General features: G+C 41.5%; 1 protein-coding gene across 1 annotated transcript; it reads left to right on the top strand.

Moving 5' to 3' along the window:
* Positions 1–6,280: 6,280 nt before the first annotated feature.
* Positions 6,281–15,458, top strand: LOC103593020 (reticulon-1-like). Its single transcript, XM_008575929.1, has 3 exons — positions 6,281–6,308; positions 7,919–8,692; positions 14,746–15,458. The coding sequence occupies exons 1-3, from the start codon at positions 6,281–6,283 to the stop codon at positions 15,456–15,458; spliced, it is 1,515 nt and encodes a 504-aa protein (XP_008574151.1).
* The last annotated feature ends 997 nt before the right edge of the window (positions 15,459–16,455 follow it).

Here is a 16,455-nt window from a genome sequence, read left to right as displayed (position 1 = left end):
AAAAAAAAAAGATATTACAAATCTTTCCATGAACTTTTTGAAGTACCCACGAATATGGGAATGTCCTTCATTTTGATGCCTTATACATAGTAAGTGTTCAGTAAATCTTTCTGACTAACTTAATACATGATTGATGGTAAAGGTTATTCTAAAAGCTCTTGAATGTGACTCAATAAGGTAATAACATAGAGGTAATTTTCTAGTCGGTAATAGCTGAACACATACTGTGTGCAAAGCACAGTGCCAGGGATGCAGGGATTTGAAGTATAAGATATGGTTCTCAACAAGCACACAGATAACGATAACTGACAAAAAATGCAGCAAAGCCAACGGGTGCCACATGAAAGGTCATGGCCTTGGAGTGGAGAAGAGAAAGAATGTATGGAGGAGTGGGGTAGTAGGGGAAAACTCCCTAGAGGAGGTGGGACTTCATGGAGACTTCATTTGGATTTAGGAAGGAGCAAATTAGGCTTTCAGTAGGGGGGAAGGGCTTGAGCAAAGGCACTGAAGTAGAAAATCTCATGGTATGTTTGTGAGCTTCAGCGGGTGTGTTTCGTGAGCAGTCTCAGAAATAAAACTATAATGTTAGGCTGGGACCCCTAATAATAGTGAACCCGAATGTAAACTATAGACATTGGTTGATAAGGTGCCATTGTAGGTTCACCAATTGTAATAAATGTACCACTCTGGATGTTGATCATAGTGAGGCTATGCATGCGTCTCATCAGCTCAGGCTGCTCTAACAACATACCATGAACTGTGTGCTTATAAACAACAGACATTAATTTCTCACAGTTCTGGAGGCTGAGAAGTCCAAGATCAAGGCACTGGCAGATTCAGTGTCTGGCGAGAACCTACTTTCTTGTTTGTAAATGGCACTTTCTCTCTGCATCCTCACATGGTGGAAGGGGTGAATGAGCTCCCTTGTACCTCATTCATAAAGGCACCAATACCATTCATGAGGGTTTCTTCCTCATTATCTAATCACCCTCCAAAGGCCCCACCTCCAAATACCTTGGGTGTTAGGGTTTCAACACATGAATTTGTGAGGACACAAATATTCAAACCATAGCAATGTGTGTGGTGGCAGGGAGTATATGGGAAATCTCTGATCTCTTCCTTTCCATTTTGCTCTGAATCTAAATCTGCTCTAAAAAAATAATGTCTTTTTAAAAAAAGAGTTATGGGAATTAGCAAGATAATTCTATGTAGGGGGAGGGAGCAAAGGAACTATTAAAGTGCAAATAAATTTACAGTGCAAGTCTTTTTTGCTACTATTCATGTTGTACATAGCACTGAGGAAATGTGACCAAGAACAATTAGTTTTCTCTTTTGAAATCAGAGATCAAAATTTCACTAACAAATGGTAAATAGAAAGATGTTTGGAAATAGCCCTTATTTTTGTTCCAAAGGTAAAACTTAGAGCTTTCTCTGTATTGAAAGCATTAAGAGTAGAATGCATCTAAATTAGGTGGGTGNAAATCTCTGATCTCTTCCTTTCCATTTTGCTCTGAATCTAAATCTGCTCTAAAAAAATAATATCTTTTTTTAAAAAGAGGTATGGGAATTAGCAAGATAATTCTATGTAGGGGGAGGGAGCAAAGGAACTATTAAAGTGCAAATAAATTTACAGTGCAAGTCTTTTTTGCTACTATTCATGTTGTACATAGCACTGAGGAAATGTGACCAAGAACAATTAGTTTTCTCTTTTGAAATCAGAGATCAAAATTTCACTAACAAATGATAAATAGAAAGATGTTTGGAAATAGCCCTTATTTTTGTTCCAAAGGTAATTCTTTGCATGGTGGTTGTAACTTAGAGCTTTCTCTGTATTGAAAGCATTAAGAGTAGAATGCATCTAAATTAGGTGGGTGAATTGGAAGATGGTGATGATTGCATAACTCCCTGAATATACAAAAATGCTGGATTGTATGCTTTAAAAGACTGAATTTTATGGTATGTGAATTATATATCATTAAAGCTGTTATTTAAGAAAAGCAATGAAAAGTCTAGGATTTTAAGGACCTTAAGATCTAAGTACATTATAAACAAATATTTGCTCTTCACTCCCCACAAAAAGATTGTCCCCTGAAGAAAGTGATAGAATCACATTTTCATCTTTAGACAGTGGGCCAAAAAAATCCCATACTTCCAAGTTGATCAGAACTACTCTCTTTTCATCTCAGTGCTCTGCAGCTTTATGCTTTCCAGTCTTTTTAAAAAAAGAGTTATGGGAATTAGCAAGATAATTCTATGTAGGGGGAGGGAGCAAAGGAACTATTAAAGTGCAAATAAATTTACAGTGCAAGTCTTTTTTGCTACTATTCATGTTGTACATAGCACTGAGGAAATGTGACCAAGAACAATTAGTTTTCTCTTTTGAAATCAGAGATCAAAATTTCACTAACAAATGATAAATAGAAAGATGTTTGGAAATAGCCCTTATTTTTGTTCCAAAGGTAAAACTTAGAGCTTTCTCTGTATTGAAAGCATTAAGAGTAGAATGCATCTAAATTAGGTGGGTGAATTGGAAGATGGTGATGATTGCATAACTCCCTGAATATACAAAAATGCTGGATTGTATGCTTTAAAAGACTGAATTTTATGGTATGTGAATTATATATCAATAAAGCTGTTATTTAAGAAAAGCAATGAAAAGTCTAGGATTTTAAGGACCTTAAGATCTAAGTACATTATAAACAAATATTTGCTCTTCACTCCCCACAAAAAGATTGTCCCCTGAAGAAAGTGATAGAATCACATTTTCATCTTTAGACAGTGGGCCAAAAAAATCCCATACTTCCAAGTTGATCAGAACTACTCTCTTTTCATCTCAGTGCTCTGCAGCTTTATGCTTTCCAAGGTACTGCTGAGAACTCTCAATCTGTCTGCTAGGCCAGGTTTTTTCCTCTAACAGAATTTTTTGCTAAAGTGAAAACTCCCCAGGCAGTGCAAACCCTGGCTCTTCACAGGAAAAACTTGCTGAATAATTTTTTATGAAACATTAATTTTGCAATTCCAAAAGCTAAATTATTCTGGCAGACAAGGTTTCAACAAGGCAGCAAGTTGGGGAAAGAAAAAGTAGTTATTTATATTCTTAACCCCCCAAGCATGTCATCAGCTTCTGCTTAGAATCTTTTGCTAGAGAAAGTAGGTTCAATTTTTTTACTCTATTAACTTATCAATAGGTACAACTAGTAAAGAATGAGTGTACCTGGATTTCTTAGCACCCACTTGTCATGCCAAGCATGTCATCAGCTTCTGCTTAGAATCTTTTGCCAGAGAAAGTAGGTTCATTTTTTTTACTCTATTAACTAATCAATAGGTACAACTAGTAAAGAATGAGTGTACCTGGATTTCTTAGCACCCACTTGTCATGTTAAATCACAGGCCTCTTGATTTCAGGAGAATGTTTCCTAGGTGACACAGAGGCTCCTGGAGTCTTCCTGGCATATCCATCCCTTGTAGAAGACTCTGTTGTCACAGCTTCCATACTGTGGGCTTGCTGATTTCATATCACTCAGAAAAGATGAGTGGGAGCTTCAGGGAAATGCCTTACAGCCTAACCTGCATGCAGGCTGCTGCTCTCCATCACTGGGCAGCCTCAAGGCAAAGGATACTGGGAAAGGTGAAGGCCGATTAATTTCCTGGTATTGATTCTGGCCTTTAGTTCTTGAGTTTTAATATGTACCTCTCTCCCCACTGTCATTACAACAATAATTGATGCTTTTTGTTTTTGTAATTCCAAAACAAGAAGGGTAAGCCAGATGTTTCTCTAATAGAGCATTTCTACCTCTGTGCTCAGAAAACCTTTTGGTATTATCAGCATTTCTTTTCTGGCATTCTTTGTTTCTTTTTAAGAGCACCAAGAGGGGCCTTAGAGAGTTATAGAAGTATCCTCTTAAACCTTACACCCCTTATTTCAACCCTAACGAGTCTGAATGGGCTCTACCCATGAGGAAGAAAGCTCATCTGTGGACACTGAACCCTCTCATTCCTTTGCTGTCTATTGTCTTGGTAAATTTCAACTTTTTGTGCTCAGGTTAGTCATCATCATGTTCATGGCAGGATCTATGTCAGGTGCATTACTAGAAAGTACTTAATAAACAACCACCTGCTCATGGAGCTATGCAGACAGCCATGGCTTTGTACTCTGGGAACTTTAGCATCTAGGCAGACCCCAGAGAGCAACATGAGTGTGGATTGGCTATATTAAACTCATTTTTGCCAAAACTACTCTGATAGCATGTCATTAGAGATAAAGGAATAAACTAATGGACAGATGGTAATATGTTGCAAATGACTAGTGTCCTCACTGCAAAATAGAGCTAATAATAAAATCAACAGCTCTCATTTATTGAGTGTGTACTATGTGCCAGGCAAAGATCTAAATGTATTATCTTATTTAATTTTCCTAACAGCCAAGAAAGGTGGGAATTATTATTCCTCCTATTTTAAAGATGAGTAAACTGATACTCTAAGAGGCTAACTTGTCCATGGTCTTGCAATTGATAGTGGTAGAGCCAAAATACAAACTGCCTAAGCTGTAGGCCACCAGCTGAATGAGCTCCATTCTGTGAGGTGAATCAGTGTTAAGAACTAGAATTTTAGGATTGAAATTCCCTTGGGAAAGGTAAAACCATCCTTAGCAAGTCGTCTCTGTTATCCCATTCCTTAGTATTTCCAGAGAATTAAAAATAAAATAGAATAAAATAAAGAAAACACCTGCCCTTTTCTGAGATTACTGAATTTTTCTGCCTCATGATTAATATTTCTAATTTATGACATTGGTGGATACAAAAGCCTGATTTTATCAGTACATACTGTGATTTAATGGTAATAGCTTCAGCTCATTTCATCCTGCTTCTACTTAGCTTTTGGCTAGAAATAGTGACTTACGGATCCTTCAGTTTTTATTGTTAAGTACTCTCCTAAAAATTTACATGTAAATTGAAATTTTGAAAGTCAATATGATTTTAAATGCATCCAGGTAACTGAATTTGCTGTGTTCTCCCCATGTGGTCATCTCCTGAGAGCGTATCTGTGGGTCCACATGTTGACTCTCGACGTATATCTGCCTCTGCATGAATCAGACTTCTCGATGGCCCAGGAAACACTGGACAGAATGAGAAAATCAGATATTCCAAGAAATCCTTTTGTATTTCTTTAAAAAGCAGTAATTTTTAGTCTAGACAAGGAAAGCACTTTTATTTAGTGGATTTGTATTTAACAATAGAACAATATTGGATCCTGCCCGGGGCAACTGGCTTGTGCTGTCTGCCTCAGCTCCCACATCTGCCAGCTCTGCAGGAAGCGCTGACAAAAATTAATTGGCCTTCCTGGGACTTCAGACTCAGTTCCACTTCTTAGTTCCCACAATCCCACGGGACTCTGCGCTCACATAATTCACTGTCTAGAAGGACTTTCTGTTTATAAGAGCTCTATCTGGTAGGCACCATAGAATGTATATATATATATTTCAAATTCAGTAAGTTAGAACTTTGAAAATCTTTCAGGATATTTAGCTCAATTTAAGAAAATGGGACATGACCATATTTAAGGTTTTTTTTATTATTTAATATTTTTATGATGATTCTAACATGGTCTCATCTAAACATTAAAAAATAAAATGTGTGATTTACACAAATGACTTTGTTCCTCTTCCTCTAGTTGGCAGAGTATTTGTAGAGTGTGGCAAAGGGGTCATTCCAGTTTCATGCTGGGCTCTCTGAGTCTTGATAGAAAAAGAATTTCAAGGGTGAGAGTTCTTCCTAATTGTTGATTCTTATCTGTAGTCTCTCAAATACTGCAATCCAGATTCTGTACCCTCAATTGTGACCATATATCTGGGAAGCCCCTGCTCTCTGAGGTATCACCTTGGGGAAAATTATACTGATTCTGCTTTACAAGAAAAAAAGAAGTAAAGGAAGTCTGTGAGACTACAGTGGAAGCCAGTCAACGCAAACATCATGGAAAGTTGAACAGGACTTCTGTGGTTGTCCCATCCAACTTTCCACAAAGTGCTAGGACCTGCCTAGAAAGATGGTGAGGCTCTCTTTCTTGTTTGAGATGTAGATCTATTCCATTGTTAGATAACTCAAATTCTTAGACTGTTTTTCACATGACAGATTAAAAATATCCTCTTTGTAACTTGCATTAATTAGTGCTAATTTGTTCTCAGTAGCTGCATAGAATAAGTCCACTCATTGATTGATTGTCCATTCATTTATATACTCATTTTGTATTGGATGCCTACTATGTACAATATAGTGTGCCAGACATGAGCCTCAAACTCCAGGAGCTTATAGGTTAGTAGGAGATAACATGGACATATATATATAAGTCGTACATCATACAGGCCACGTAAGCAGTATAAATTCAGTGCTATAAGGAGGGAGAACAATAGGACTGAAAACTGTCGGGTTTTAAATCCTGGCTCTGCCACTTAGTGCCTTTGAGATTTTGGTGAGTTTTTTAACCCCTCTGTTCCTCAGATTCCTCATTTATAAAATGAGGCTAATAATAGTACTGACCTTTTAGGACTGCTTTGATGATTAAATGAGTCAATATTAATGAAAAGCTTGGAACTATGTCTGATGCATAGCAATTGCTCAAATGTTAGCTACTGATACTTTTATTTTTCTGCTGCTACTTTGGTTACTTTTATATGTGTTGGCACCCTAGTCTGGAATATTCTTCCCTGTGTCTTGTTTTTATATTTTACATGCTGTGCGTGTGTTTGTGTATGTAGATGTGTATGTGATGAGTTTGTGTGCATATGTTGAGAATGTGGGATTTAATTTACAAAATTTTTCTAAGAGTTAGGTAAAATCCCACTGCTTAGCATATAATAAGGCCTCAGTAAATGTTAGTTCTCTCCTGGCAGCATTTCAGAGCAGAGGAAAACAATAGACGGCTGCTTTTCTGCTCACTGTTAATGAAATATTTGGCTGGTTTATTAGAGAATGAAGGCCAGGTGAAAATATTCCATGGATTCAAACTTGAAAACTTGTTTTGCCCTTGGCACCACCAGTGGAAGGAAGGAATTCCCAGTGGATCACTTTGAATATCACTGGAAGGCAAAGAATGGGCAGTAGAGGAGTGCAAGATGAGGGAGACAAAATCAGGGCAGAACTGAAGAAATAGGGTAGTGCACCATTAAGGTGATACTGCTTGCGGATTAGGCCCAAAACTAGGAGTACCTTTCTCTGAGGATCTTAAAAAAGGGAATGGCTGGAGCAGGAGTCCATGAATGAAAGGGGTGACAGAGAATTTCTGTGGCCTCTCCCAGTTCTGTGAGTGTCCAAGAGCAGCTACTCCCCAGTCAGCTATCCTATTGCTGCGTTTACAAGCCCAAATTAGCCTGCATTTTTTTTTTCCTTTTTGTCTTTTTTCGTGACCAGCAACGGATCACAACCCTCAGTGTCGCGCCCGTACCGGACTGGGACCGGCAACGGGATCGCAACCCTTGGTGTTGCTCCCGCACCTCGCTCAGCCAGTGAGCGGGAACCGGTCTGTATGTGGGATCCGAACCCTCAGCGGGAGTGCCGCCGCGCTCCCAAGCGGTAGCCTGCATTTTTTACCTACACTTAAAGAGCCATGAATACTTTGTATACAAAGAGGGTTTCTTTTGAAAAATACTGAGTCAGATCAAGTCACTGGGTGTTGAGGTAGTAGATGTTGAAAACCCATTTTCTAGTCCTCTGGGATCTGTTCCCAACTCCTCTGGGCCTGGCCACATCTGGGGTCTGCTGCCAGGAAAATACTAGTGCCCTAGACTATCAGGAAGACAAGCAAAATTAACATGCCTGTGCTTTGGGAGATATGTCTCCACAGGCAGGGGTGGATGGTGGGTTCGGCAGGAGAGAGACCTGAAGCCAGATGCCCACTCACTGTCTGCTGCTGTTTTGATTCATAGGTGTGGCAGATGTCTCCGGCGCCGTGGATCACACCTTCTCAGCAACACCAAGAGATAGGGAAAGAACGTGTTACACATCTCTCATTTCTGACATCTGTTACCCACCTCGGGAGGATTCTACATATTTCACTGGAATTCTTCAGAAGGAAAATGGCCACATCACCACCTCAGAGAGCCCTGAGGAGTTGGGTAGCCCTGGACCCTCCTTACCAAATGTGCCTGCAATGGAGCCTCGTGGCTTATTTAGTTCTGATTCTGGAATAGAGATGACTCCTGCAGAATCCATTGAAGTCAACAAGATCTTAGCAGACCCCCTGGACCAGATGAAAGCAGAAGCCTATAAATACATTGACATAACCAGGCCAGAGGAGGTGAACCATCAGGAACAACGTCACCCCAAGTTGGAAGATAAAGACTTGGACTGTAAGAATAAGGACATTGAAATCTCAGCAAAACCTCAAGGGGTCCATGAACCTGACAAACCAGTTCCTGTGGAGGGAAACATCATCAAGGACCATTTATCTGAAGAGTCCACATTTGCTCCTTACATAGATGATCTCTCTGCAGAACAGCACAGCCCTCCTCTGATCAGTGCCCCTGTCAAAATCACGCTGACGGAGATTGAGCCTTCTGTTGAAACTGCTACCCAAGAGAAGACCCCCGAGAAGCAAGACATCTGTCTGAAGCCAAGTCCTGACACTGTCCCCACAGTCACCGTCTCAGAGCCTGAAGATGACAGCCCAGAATCTGTTACCCCTCCATCTTCTGGAACAGGTAAAGGCACTGCTTTTCCTGCCTTGGGAAAACCCAGCATATGGAATCTGAATTCCTCAAACGCTTATTAAGGAATGAAAATGTGCTTTCAAAATACTTTATATATATAGTCTCCTTAAATATTATTTAGCTTAACTGATTTAATTAACATGCAACTTTTTCAGTCCTGTGCCCTTTGTACAAAGATTGAGATCCAGGATTTCCCTTAAAGCCCTATCAGATTTGCTTTGTTAAATGTTTCTTGCTTCATTTGAGGGGGGATGTGTGGATGATATGCTGGAAACGTGTGCCTGACTGTTCACAGCAGAGAGAGAGGGGCTGCCTGCTTCTAGGTTAGCTTTCCTCCCAGATATCCAGTTCTCCTGGAGGCATCTGGGGAGAGCACCTTGGCTGATCTCCCCACACCAATTGGGCCACCTTGGTCAGGGCATTAAACATTCTTGGCCATGGCTCTAAGTCTGTACAATGAAGGGGGAGGGAGAAGGTGGGCTTCAGAATCTTCTAGGGGTGGCATAGGCAGAAAGAGGAAACCTGAACAAGGGGCACCCTTCCCTTCCCCAATCTCTGCACTGTTATTTTTATCTCTTTAGTTTATTGAAATTCAGCATACAGTTTATTGTAGATCGGCATATAATTTTATTTTTGAAACTAAAAAGATGTATAGCATAGGCAGAAAGAGGAAACCTGAACAAGGGGCACCCTTCCCTTCCCCAATCTCTGCACTGTTATTTTTATCTCTTTAGTTTATTGAAGTTCAGCATACAGTTTATTGTAGATCGGCATATAATTTTATTTTTGAAACTAAAAAGATGTATTTGGTTAGAATTTTAAAAGTTTAGAGTTCATTAGACTGTGATCTTTTTCAATTTGAACATTCTCCTACTCTGATTCAAAGCAAGATGTTGAACCACGCTTGGGCATATTCTCTCAAACATAAAGGGGGCCTCCTATGCCCTGGGTGAAAGGCCAGGTGGTAGCAGGGGCTTCATCACCCCACCCTGTCCCACCCCATCTCATGAGGAAGAAGCAGAGACAATATGTCCCTCATCTTCTCTCTAATGCCCAGGAGACATTGGGACGAAGAGGACGGTGAGAGGTCCTTGAAGCTTCCCCTGCTTCTGGTGAAAGAGCTTCCACTGAACTTTTAAACAGGATCTGAATCCTCAAGAGAAGTGATGGCTCTGAACCCTGATGCTGCAGTACAAGCCCAAGCATTAGGACAGAGCAGACCCAATAAATTCCCTCCTATTCTGTTTCCCTTAAGATTTTAGCATCAGTTATTTTCCTTCCCTGAAGTTGCCTCAGACTCATTCAGCTATAGAGCCCCAGGGGTCTTAAACATCCACTATACCAAGTCCCTGATTTTCAGATTCACTCATTTACTCAGCAAATACTTTTTTACACACTTTCTTTTGGTCAGTACTCTATGAGGCACTGGTGATGCAGGAATTTAAAAAACAAAAACAAACAAATGAACAAAACAAACATCAGTCCCTGCCCTCCAGTGGGCCAGACAACTGAGGAAACAGTCCCACTCCAGTGTGATTTGTGTTCTGAGAAAAGGAACCATAGAGTGCTGAGGAGCATCGGAGTCCAAGAGCTCCCTGGGAGAACTGAGACCAGAGGGGACTCTGATAGGAGCGGGAGGAAATAAAGAGGTGAAGGGGAGAGGTGGATTTCCAGTCCCAGGAGGTGCAAGGACATGGAGGTGAGGGCACAGTGAACGTCACATAAGATGTGAATTGAGATTTAGGTAGGGATGACAAATAAAGACACTGAGGCTCCAGGTGGATTAAATGTGACTTGCCCCAGCTTGCAACATGAGGTAGGTACATATCTGTATCTCAAAGCCTCCTTTACTCTTTCCAGCAGTGTGCAGGAGAACCCTTCCATTATTCCATAGCATAAAGATACTTGATGCTGTACCCTTTTTTGTCACCCCCAAATCTTCCCATTCCCCACAACCTTTAATCTACTTTCTGTCTCTATGGATTTGCTTTTTCTGGACATTTTATATCAATGGAATCATATAATATGTGGTCCTTTGTGCCTGGCTTATTTTACTTAGCATAGTGTTTTCAAGGTTTAGACATGTTTTATCATGTGTTAGTATTCCTTTTTATGGCCAAATAATATTCCTTTGTAAGAATATACCACATTTTATTTCTCCATTCATCAGTTGATGGACATTGGGTTGTTTCCACCTTTTTTTTTTTTTTTTGCTATAATGAGTATTGATTTTATGAACATTCATGTATAAGATTTTGTGTGGATATATATTTTCATTCCTTTTATGTAGATACCAAGAAGTGGAATAGCTGGGTCATATGGTTACTCTATGTTTAAACATTTGAGGAACTGCCAGACTTTTTCCAAAACAATTACACCATTTTTCATTCCCACCAGCAGTGAATGAGGGTTCCAATTTCTCCACATCCTTGTCAACACTTATTACTATCTGGCTTTTTGATTCTAGTCATCCTAGTCAGGGGGAAGTGTTATTGAGGTTTTGATTTGTATTTTTCTGATGAATAATGATTTTGAGCATATTTTCACTTGATTTTTGGCCATTGGTAAATCGTCTTTGGATAACTGTCTATTCATGTCTTTTGCCCATTTTTAAAATTGGGTTATTTGTTTTTTTATTATTGAGTTGTAATAGTTTTTTACATGTTCTAGATACAGCCTTCTTATCAGTTATATGATTTGCAACTATTTTCTCCTAATCTGTGCATTGTGCTTGTACTTTCTTGGTAGTGTCCTCTGAAGCAAAAAGTGTTTAATTTTGATGAAATCCTATTTGTCTATTTTTCTTTTGTTGCCTCTGTTTTTGGTGTCATATCTAAGAAACCGTTATCTAATCCAAGGTCATGGAGATTCACTTCTATGTTTTCTTCTAGAGTTTATGGTTTTAAGCTGTTGTACTTAGGTGGTTGATCCACTTGAAGTAAATTTTTTATATGACATGAGGTAGGGGTCCAACTTCATACTTCTGTATGTGGTTATCCAGTTCATTTTTTTTTCTTCTTCTTATCCTCCAAAATATAATTTGCCCATCTAATTCCCCACCTTGTTTTTAAGCAATTGCAGCATGAAATATGTGAAAAACACATGAAACAGCAAGATATGTCTAAATTCAAGCCAAGTCATTTCTAGCCATTTAGGATCTGGGCAGGAAACAAGTGACACACTCAAAGGTTGTAACTGAAGAGAGTATAAAGAAGGGGCTATTTACAGACATGTAAATGTGGTTAAGAGAGCCAGCAAAGATGGTGAAGCCTTAACATTAGGATCCATTACCACCTCTGGACCTAAAGGAGCAAGGAGAGGGAACAGTGTTTCTGAAGCCTGCCAAGAGCTAGAGCTTCAGAAATAGCAGCAGGTATAACTATCTCAACATCTCTCTCCTCCCAGCCCTTCAGTGCTTCCTATTGGCCAAAAACAACCAGAAACCAGAGGGGAAGGGATGCTGGATAATGCCTTCTGTGTAGGTCAGCCTCTTAGAGCATACATAGAACAGGGCACAGAAAAATGGGGGCAAATGGATCCAAGGGGGCAAAGAGAGAAAAACCAGTACAGTGACCTTGGACAAGCCACTTAACCTACTATCACTGGACTCTAAGCTTCATATGTAAAGTGCCTGGCACCTAGCAGTTGCTCCACAAATGGAGCTATGACTATGCTGCTACTGATAGTGCTCTGGAGGTACAGTCCATTCCTTAATCTCCACTAGCTTCTACTCCACTATCACTGGACTCTAAGCTTCATATGTAAAGTGCCTGGCACCTAGCAGTTGCTCCACAAATGGAGCTATGACTACGCTGCTACTGATAGTGCTCTGGAGGTACAGTCCATTCCTTAATCTCCACTAGCTTCTACTCCTTAACTTCTTCTTCCTTGCTCTAGACTACCATCCAGGAGTAAGCTGATATAACTTTTATATACTTTTTTTCACAGTGGTTAAAATCATATCAAAGAACTATATACACAACTTAATAAGGAACTGACTGCTATAAAAATAGAGTTTGGGATCATACAATAAAATTTTTAAAAACAAATCATGTGAGAGATAATAAAGTGGTTAAGTTAATAAAAACAAACAAACCCCATAGATCATATCTTCTCTGCTCCAAACCTTCCCATGGCTTGTCATTTCATTCAGGATAAAAGCCCCATGAGCTCCTACATGATCTGAGCCACCCCTCTCCACAAGTCTCTGACCTCTTCTCTTACTCTCCCCTGTATTCACTTCACTTAGACATAATGACCTCCTTGTGATACCTAGAAATCATTGCCGCTCCCACCACGGGGCCTTTGCATTATCTGCACCCTCTGCTTCGTATTCTTTTCCTCCAGATATCTTCATGAATTACTTTCTCACCTCCTTCATGTTTTAAATATCGATTACCTTTTAAGTGAGTCCTGTCCTGATTCCTGTACTCAAAATTGCGAACTCGTTCCCACCCTGTCTCAACACTAATGATTCCCTCACCCTACTTTACTTTTACCCATAGCACCTAACATCTTCTAACATACTGTAGACTTTACTTATTTATAATGTGAGGGTACTTCAAAAAGTTCGTGCCAAAATAGAATTAAAAGATAATATGAATCTTTCCATGAACTTTTTGAAGTACCCTCATATGTATTAACATCTTCTAACATACTGTAGACTTTACTTATTTATAATGTGAGGGTACTTCAAAAAGTTCGTGCAAAAATAGAATTAAAAGATAATATGAATCTTTCCATGAACTTTTTGAAGTACCCTCATATGTATTTTTTATGTATTGTGTTCTTCTCCCACTAGACTATAAGCAGGGATTTTGTTACCTGCTTCCTTCACTGATATATGCAAGTGCCTAGAAGAGGGCCTAAACACATGGTAGGTTCTCAATAAATAACAGAAGGGGGAGTGATGTATGGATAAAGAATAAAATCAATTCTGATTTAAAGAGAATTAGGAAAATCTAAAATGTTTTATCTGTTGGGGTTCTCTCACAATCCTAAAACAACAAATGACTTAGCCATAGATAGTCCACTCCTCTCACTCCCCGGTGACCTCAAAGCTTTGGAGAAATGACAAAGAATTTTGCTCACAAAAGCACCAGAGATAACTGTCTAAGATATTCTGAAATAAGGCTTTGCTGTATGGCAAGGAAGAACCAAACTCCTAAACAGTGTTGTCATGGTGATCCCAGGCCTCTCATCTAAGAAAGAAAGTTCAGCAAGATTGCCAGTGTGGCCTTCAGGCCATCTGGACAAACATCAGGCAGAAGGCAGGATTTACTCAGGGCCTGAGGGTGACTCGTTTTGTTCTTCCCAAGAGGAGGTGAAGAGAGGAAAAGGAATGGCAGTTCTTTGGAAGCCTTGTGGGATTGTGCATTATGTATGTGCACAGACTGCTTGGTGGAACTGGCAAAAACTCTCCCTTACATTGCTCCACCTAGTTGCATTTTCCACTAAAAAAGAGTGAACATACCGATTCTTATGGGAAATGTAAAGCTCAGAAGTCACGTTGTACCCAAGGTTCCAAATGACCTCTTTGTTTTATTAAAAGAGAAAAGATGAAGAGCAGTGGACAGGGAATAATGGACAATTTTTAGATTTGTCGGTGTTGATGGGCCCAATTAGAGAGTTATATACATCAGATCATCTGACGAAATCTGTGAAACTGAAAAACTTCTCTGAGAGAATGAATCAGAAATTAAAACCTCTAGAATTTTTGCCGCATTGAAACAGAAAAACCATCTGAGGTTCTGTTGCTAAGAAATTGCTCGGTCATTTTTTAAATTAGCTGGATTAAGACAGATAGGTGTGCAAAACACTGATTAATTGGGCCATAACAGTAATTAGCCTTTTAGTTCAGGTGGCCTGTCTTTCCAGCATCGCCCTGGAAACAAGACTATTTTTGTGCTAATGAGATGTGTGTTTCTCAAGCAACAACAGAACATCTCCCCTAACGGAATTTTGTTTTATTTCTTCCTCTTTCTGTCCATCTGTCTGTCTGTGTGTGTGCCTCTCTGGCTCTTCTTCGTTCTGTGGGACGACAGAACCATCTGCTGCAGAGTCCCAGGGGAAATGCAGCATCTCCGAGGATGAGCTGATCACCGCCATTAAAGAAGCAAAGGGCTTATCGTATGAAACCTCGGAGAGCCCACGGCCGGCGGCCCAGGCGGCCGACAGACCCGAGGCCAAGGCCCGCTGTGGGCTGCCGACCCTCCCCAGTCCCCTGGACCATGAGGCCAGCAGCGCGGAGTCGGGGGACTCCGAGATCGAGCTGGTGTCGGAGGAGCCGATGGCCGCCGAGGACGCGCTGCCCTCGGGCTACGCGAGCTTCGGCCACGTGGGCGGCCCCCCGCCTTCGCCTGCCTCGCCGTGCGTCCAGTACAGCATCCTGCGGGAGGAGCGCGAGGCCGAGCTGGACAGCGAGCTCATCATCGAGTCGTGCGACGCCTCCTCTGCCTCGGAGGAGAGCCCCAAGCGGGAGCAGGACTCGCCCCCGATGAAGCCGAGCGCCCTGGACGCCATCCGGGAGGAGACGGGCGCCCGGGCCGAGGAGCGCGCGCCCAGCCGGCGGGGCCTGGCCGAGCCGGGCCGCTTCCAGCAGGAGCCCACCGTGGAAGCTGCGAGCTGCGACCGAGGTCCCGAGGCCACGGAGCACCCTGGGCCGCGAGCTCCTGGCGCCGCGCCCCCGCTGCTGTTTCTCAATAAGCAGAAAGGTAACGTGACGTCTGCTCTGATGGAAGCAGGGTCGTCTGCTTAGTGTTGTCCCCTCGCTCCGAGGTGTTAGGTACGGGGGCGGTTCTGGCGCAGCCCTGGAGTCATCCCCATGCTGCTTAGACAACAGACCGGAGAACAATTCTAAGGGGGATGGGAGGAGATGAGAGAATTCAGACTCGCAGCTGGGAGGGTCGTCGTCAGCCCAAACCACGTGCTCTGGGCAGCGCTGCGCTGGCTGAACCCCAGCGTCCCCAACAATGAGCACTTTTGTGTACACTCCATCTCCTGAATGGAGTTCATGTGTCCCTCCTTTCATTCCAGAGCTGGGTACCCTCCCCTGGAAAGCGATGCTTTTCTTGTTACTGTCCAGCTCGCTTCCAGTTTCCCACCCCCTCAGTGATGGGGAGTGGCTACCTCCCTCCAGGTGCTGGAACCCACCATGAGCACGGTCCATTTTGCCAGCCAAACGTGTTTCTTAAATGGGCCTAGTGGAGCTCAGCTCCGTCCTTTCTCTTACCCAAGGAGCAAGGAATTTGGATTTTTATATGGTTTTTGTGTCCCAGCTAATCAGGAAATACAGGAACCAAAGTTGGTTTTAGAGTTTCTTTTGTCTCTAAGCAAGAGCTAAGGACTTAATTTTTAAAGTCGATTATAACTTAGAATGATTTTAATTTCGTCATTATGTTGTCTCTATGAAAAATCTTGAGGTGAGGTCTTCAAATGCAAGAAAAATGGAAGTCATTTTTCTATTATCCAGGCACTATTTGAGGGCACTTCAAAAAGTCTGTGGAAAAATAGAATTAAAATCTAATCGAGGGCCGAGCCCGTGGTGCACTCGGGAGAGTGCGGTGCTGGGAGCGCAGCGACGCTCCGGCCGGGTTCGGATCCTATATAGGAATGGCCAGTGCGCTCACTGGCTGAGCGCAGTGTGGGCGACACCACACCAAGGGTTGTGATCCCCTTACCGGTCACGAAAAAAAGACAAAAAAAAAAAAAAAAGGTAATCGAATCTTTCCATCAACTTTTTGAAGTACACTTGT

Source organism: Galeopterus variegatus, unplaced genomic scaffold (genome assembly GCF_000696425.1).
Source record: "Galeopterus variegatus unplaced genomic scaffold, G_variegatus-3.0.2 Scaffold1257, whole genome shotgun sequence".
In the NCBI taxonomy this organism is placed as follows: Eukaryota; Metazoa; Chordata; class Mammalia; order Dermoptera; family Cynocephalidae; genus Galeopterus; species Galeopterus variegatus.
Note: the sequence above shows the minus strand (reverse complement) of the source record. Positions and strands in the feature narration are given on the sequence as shown.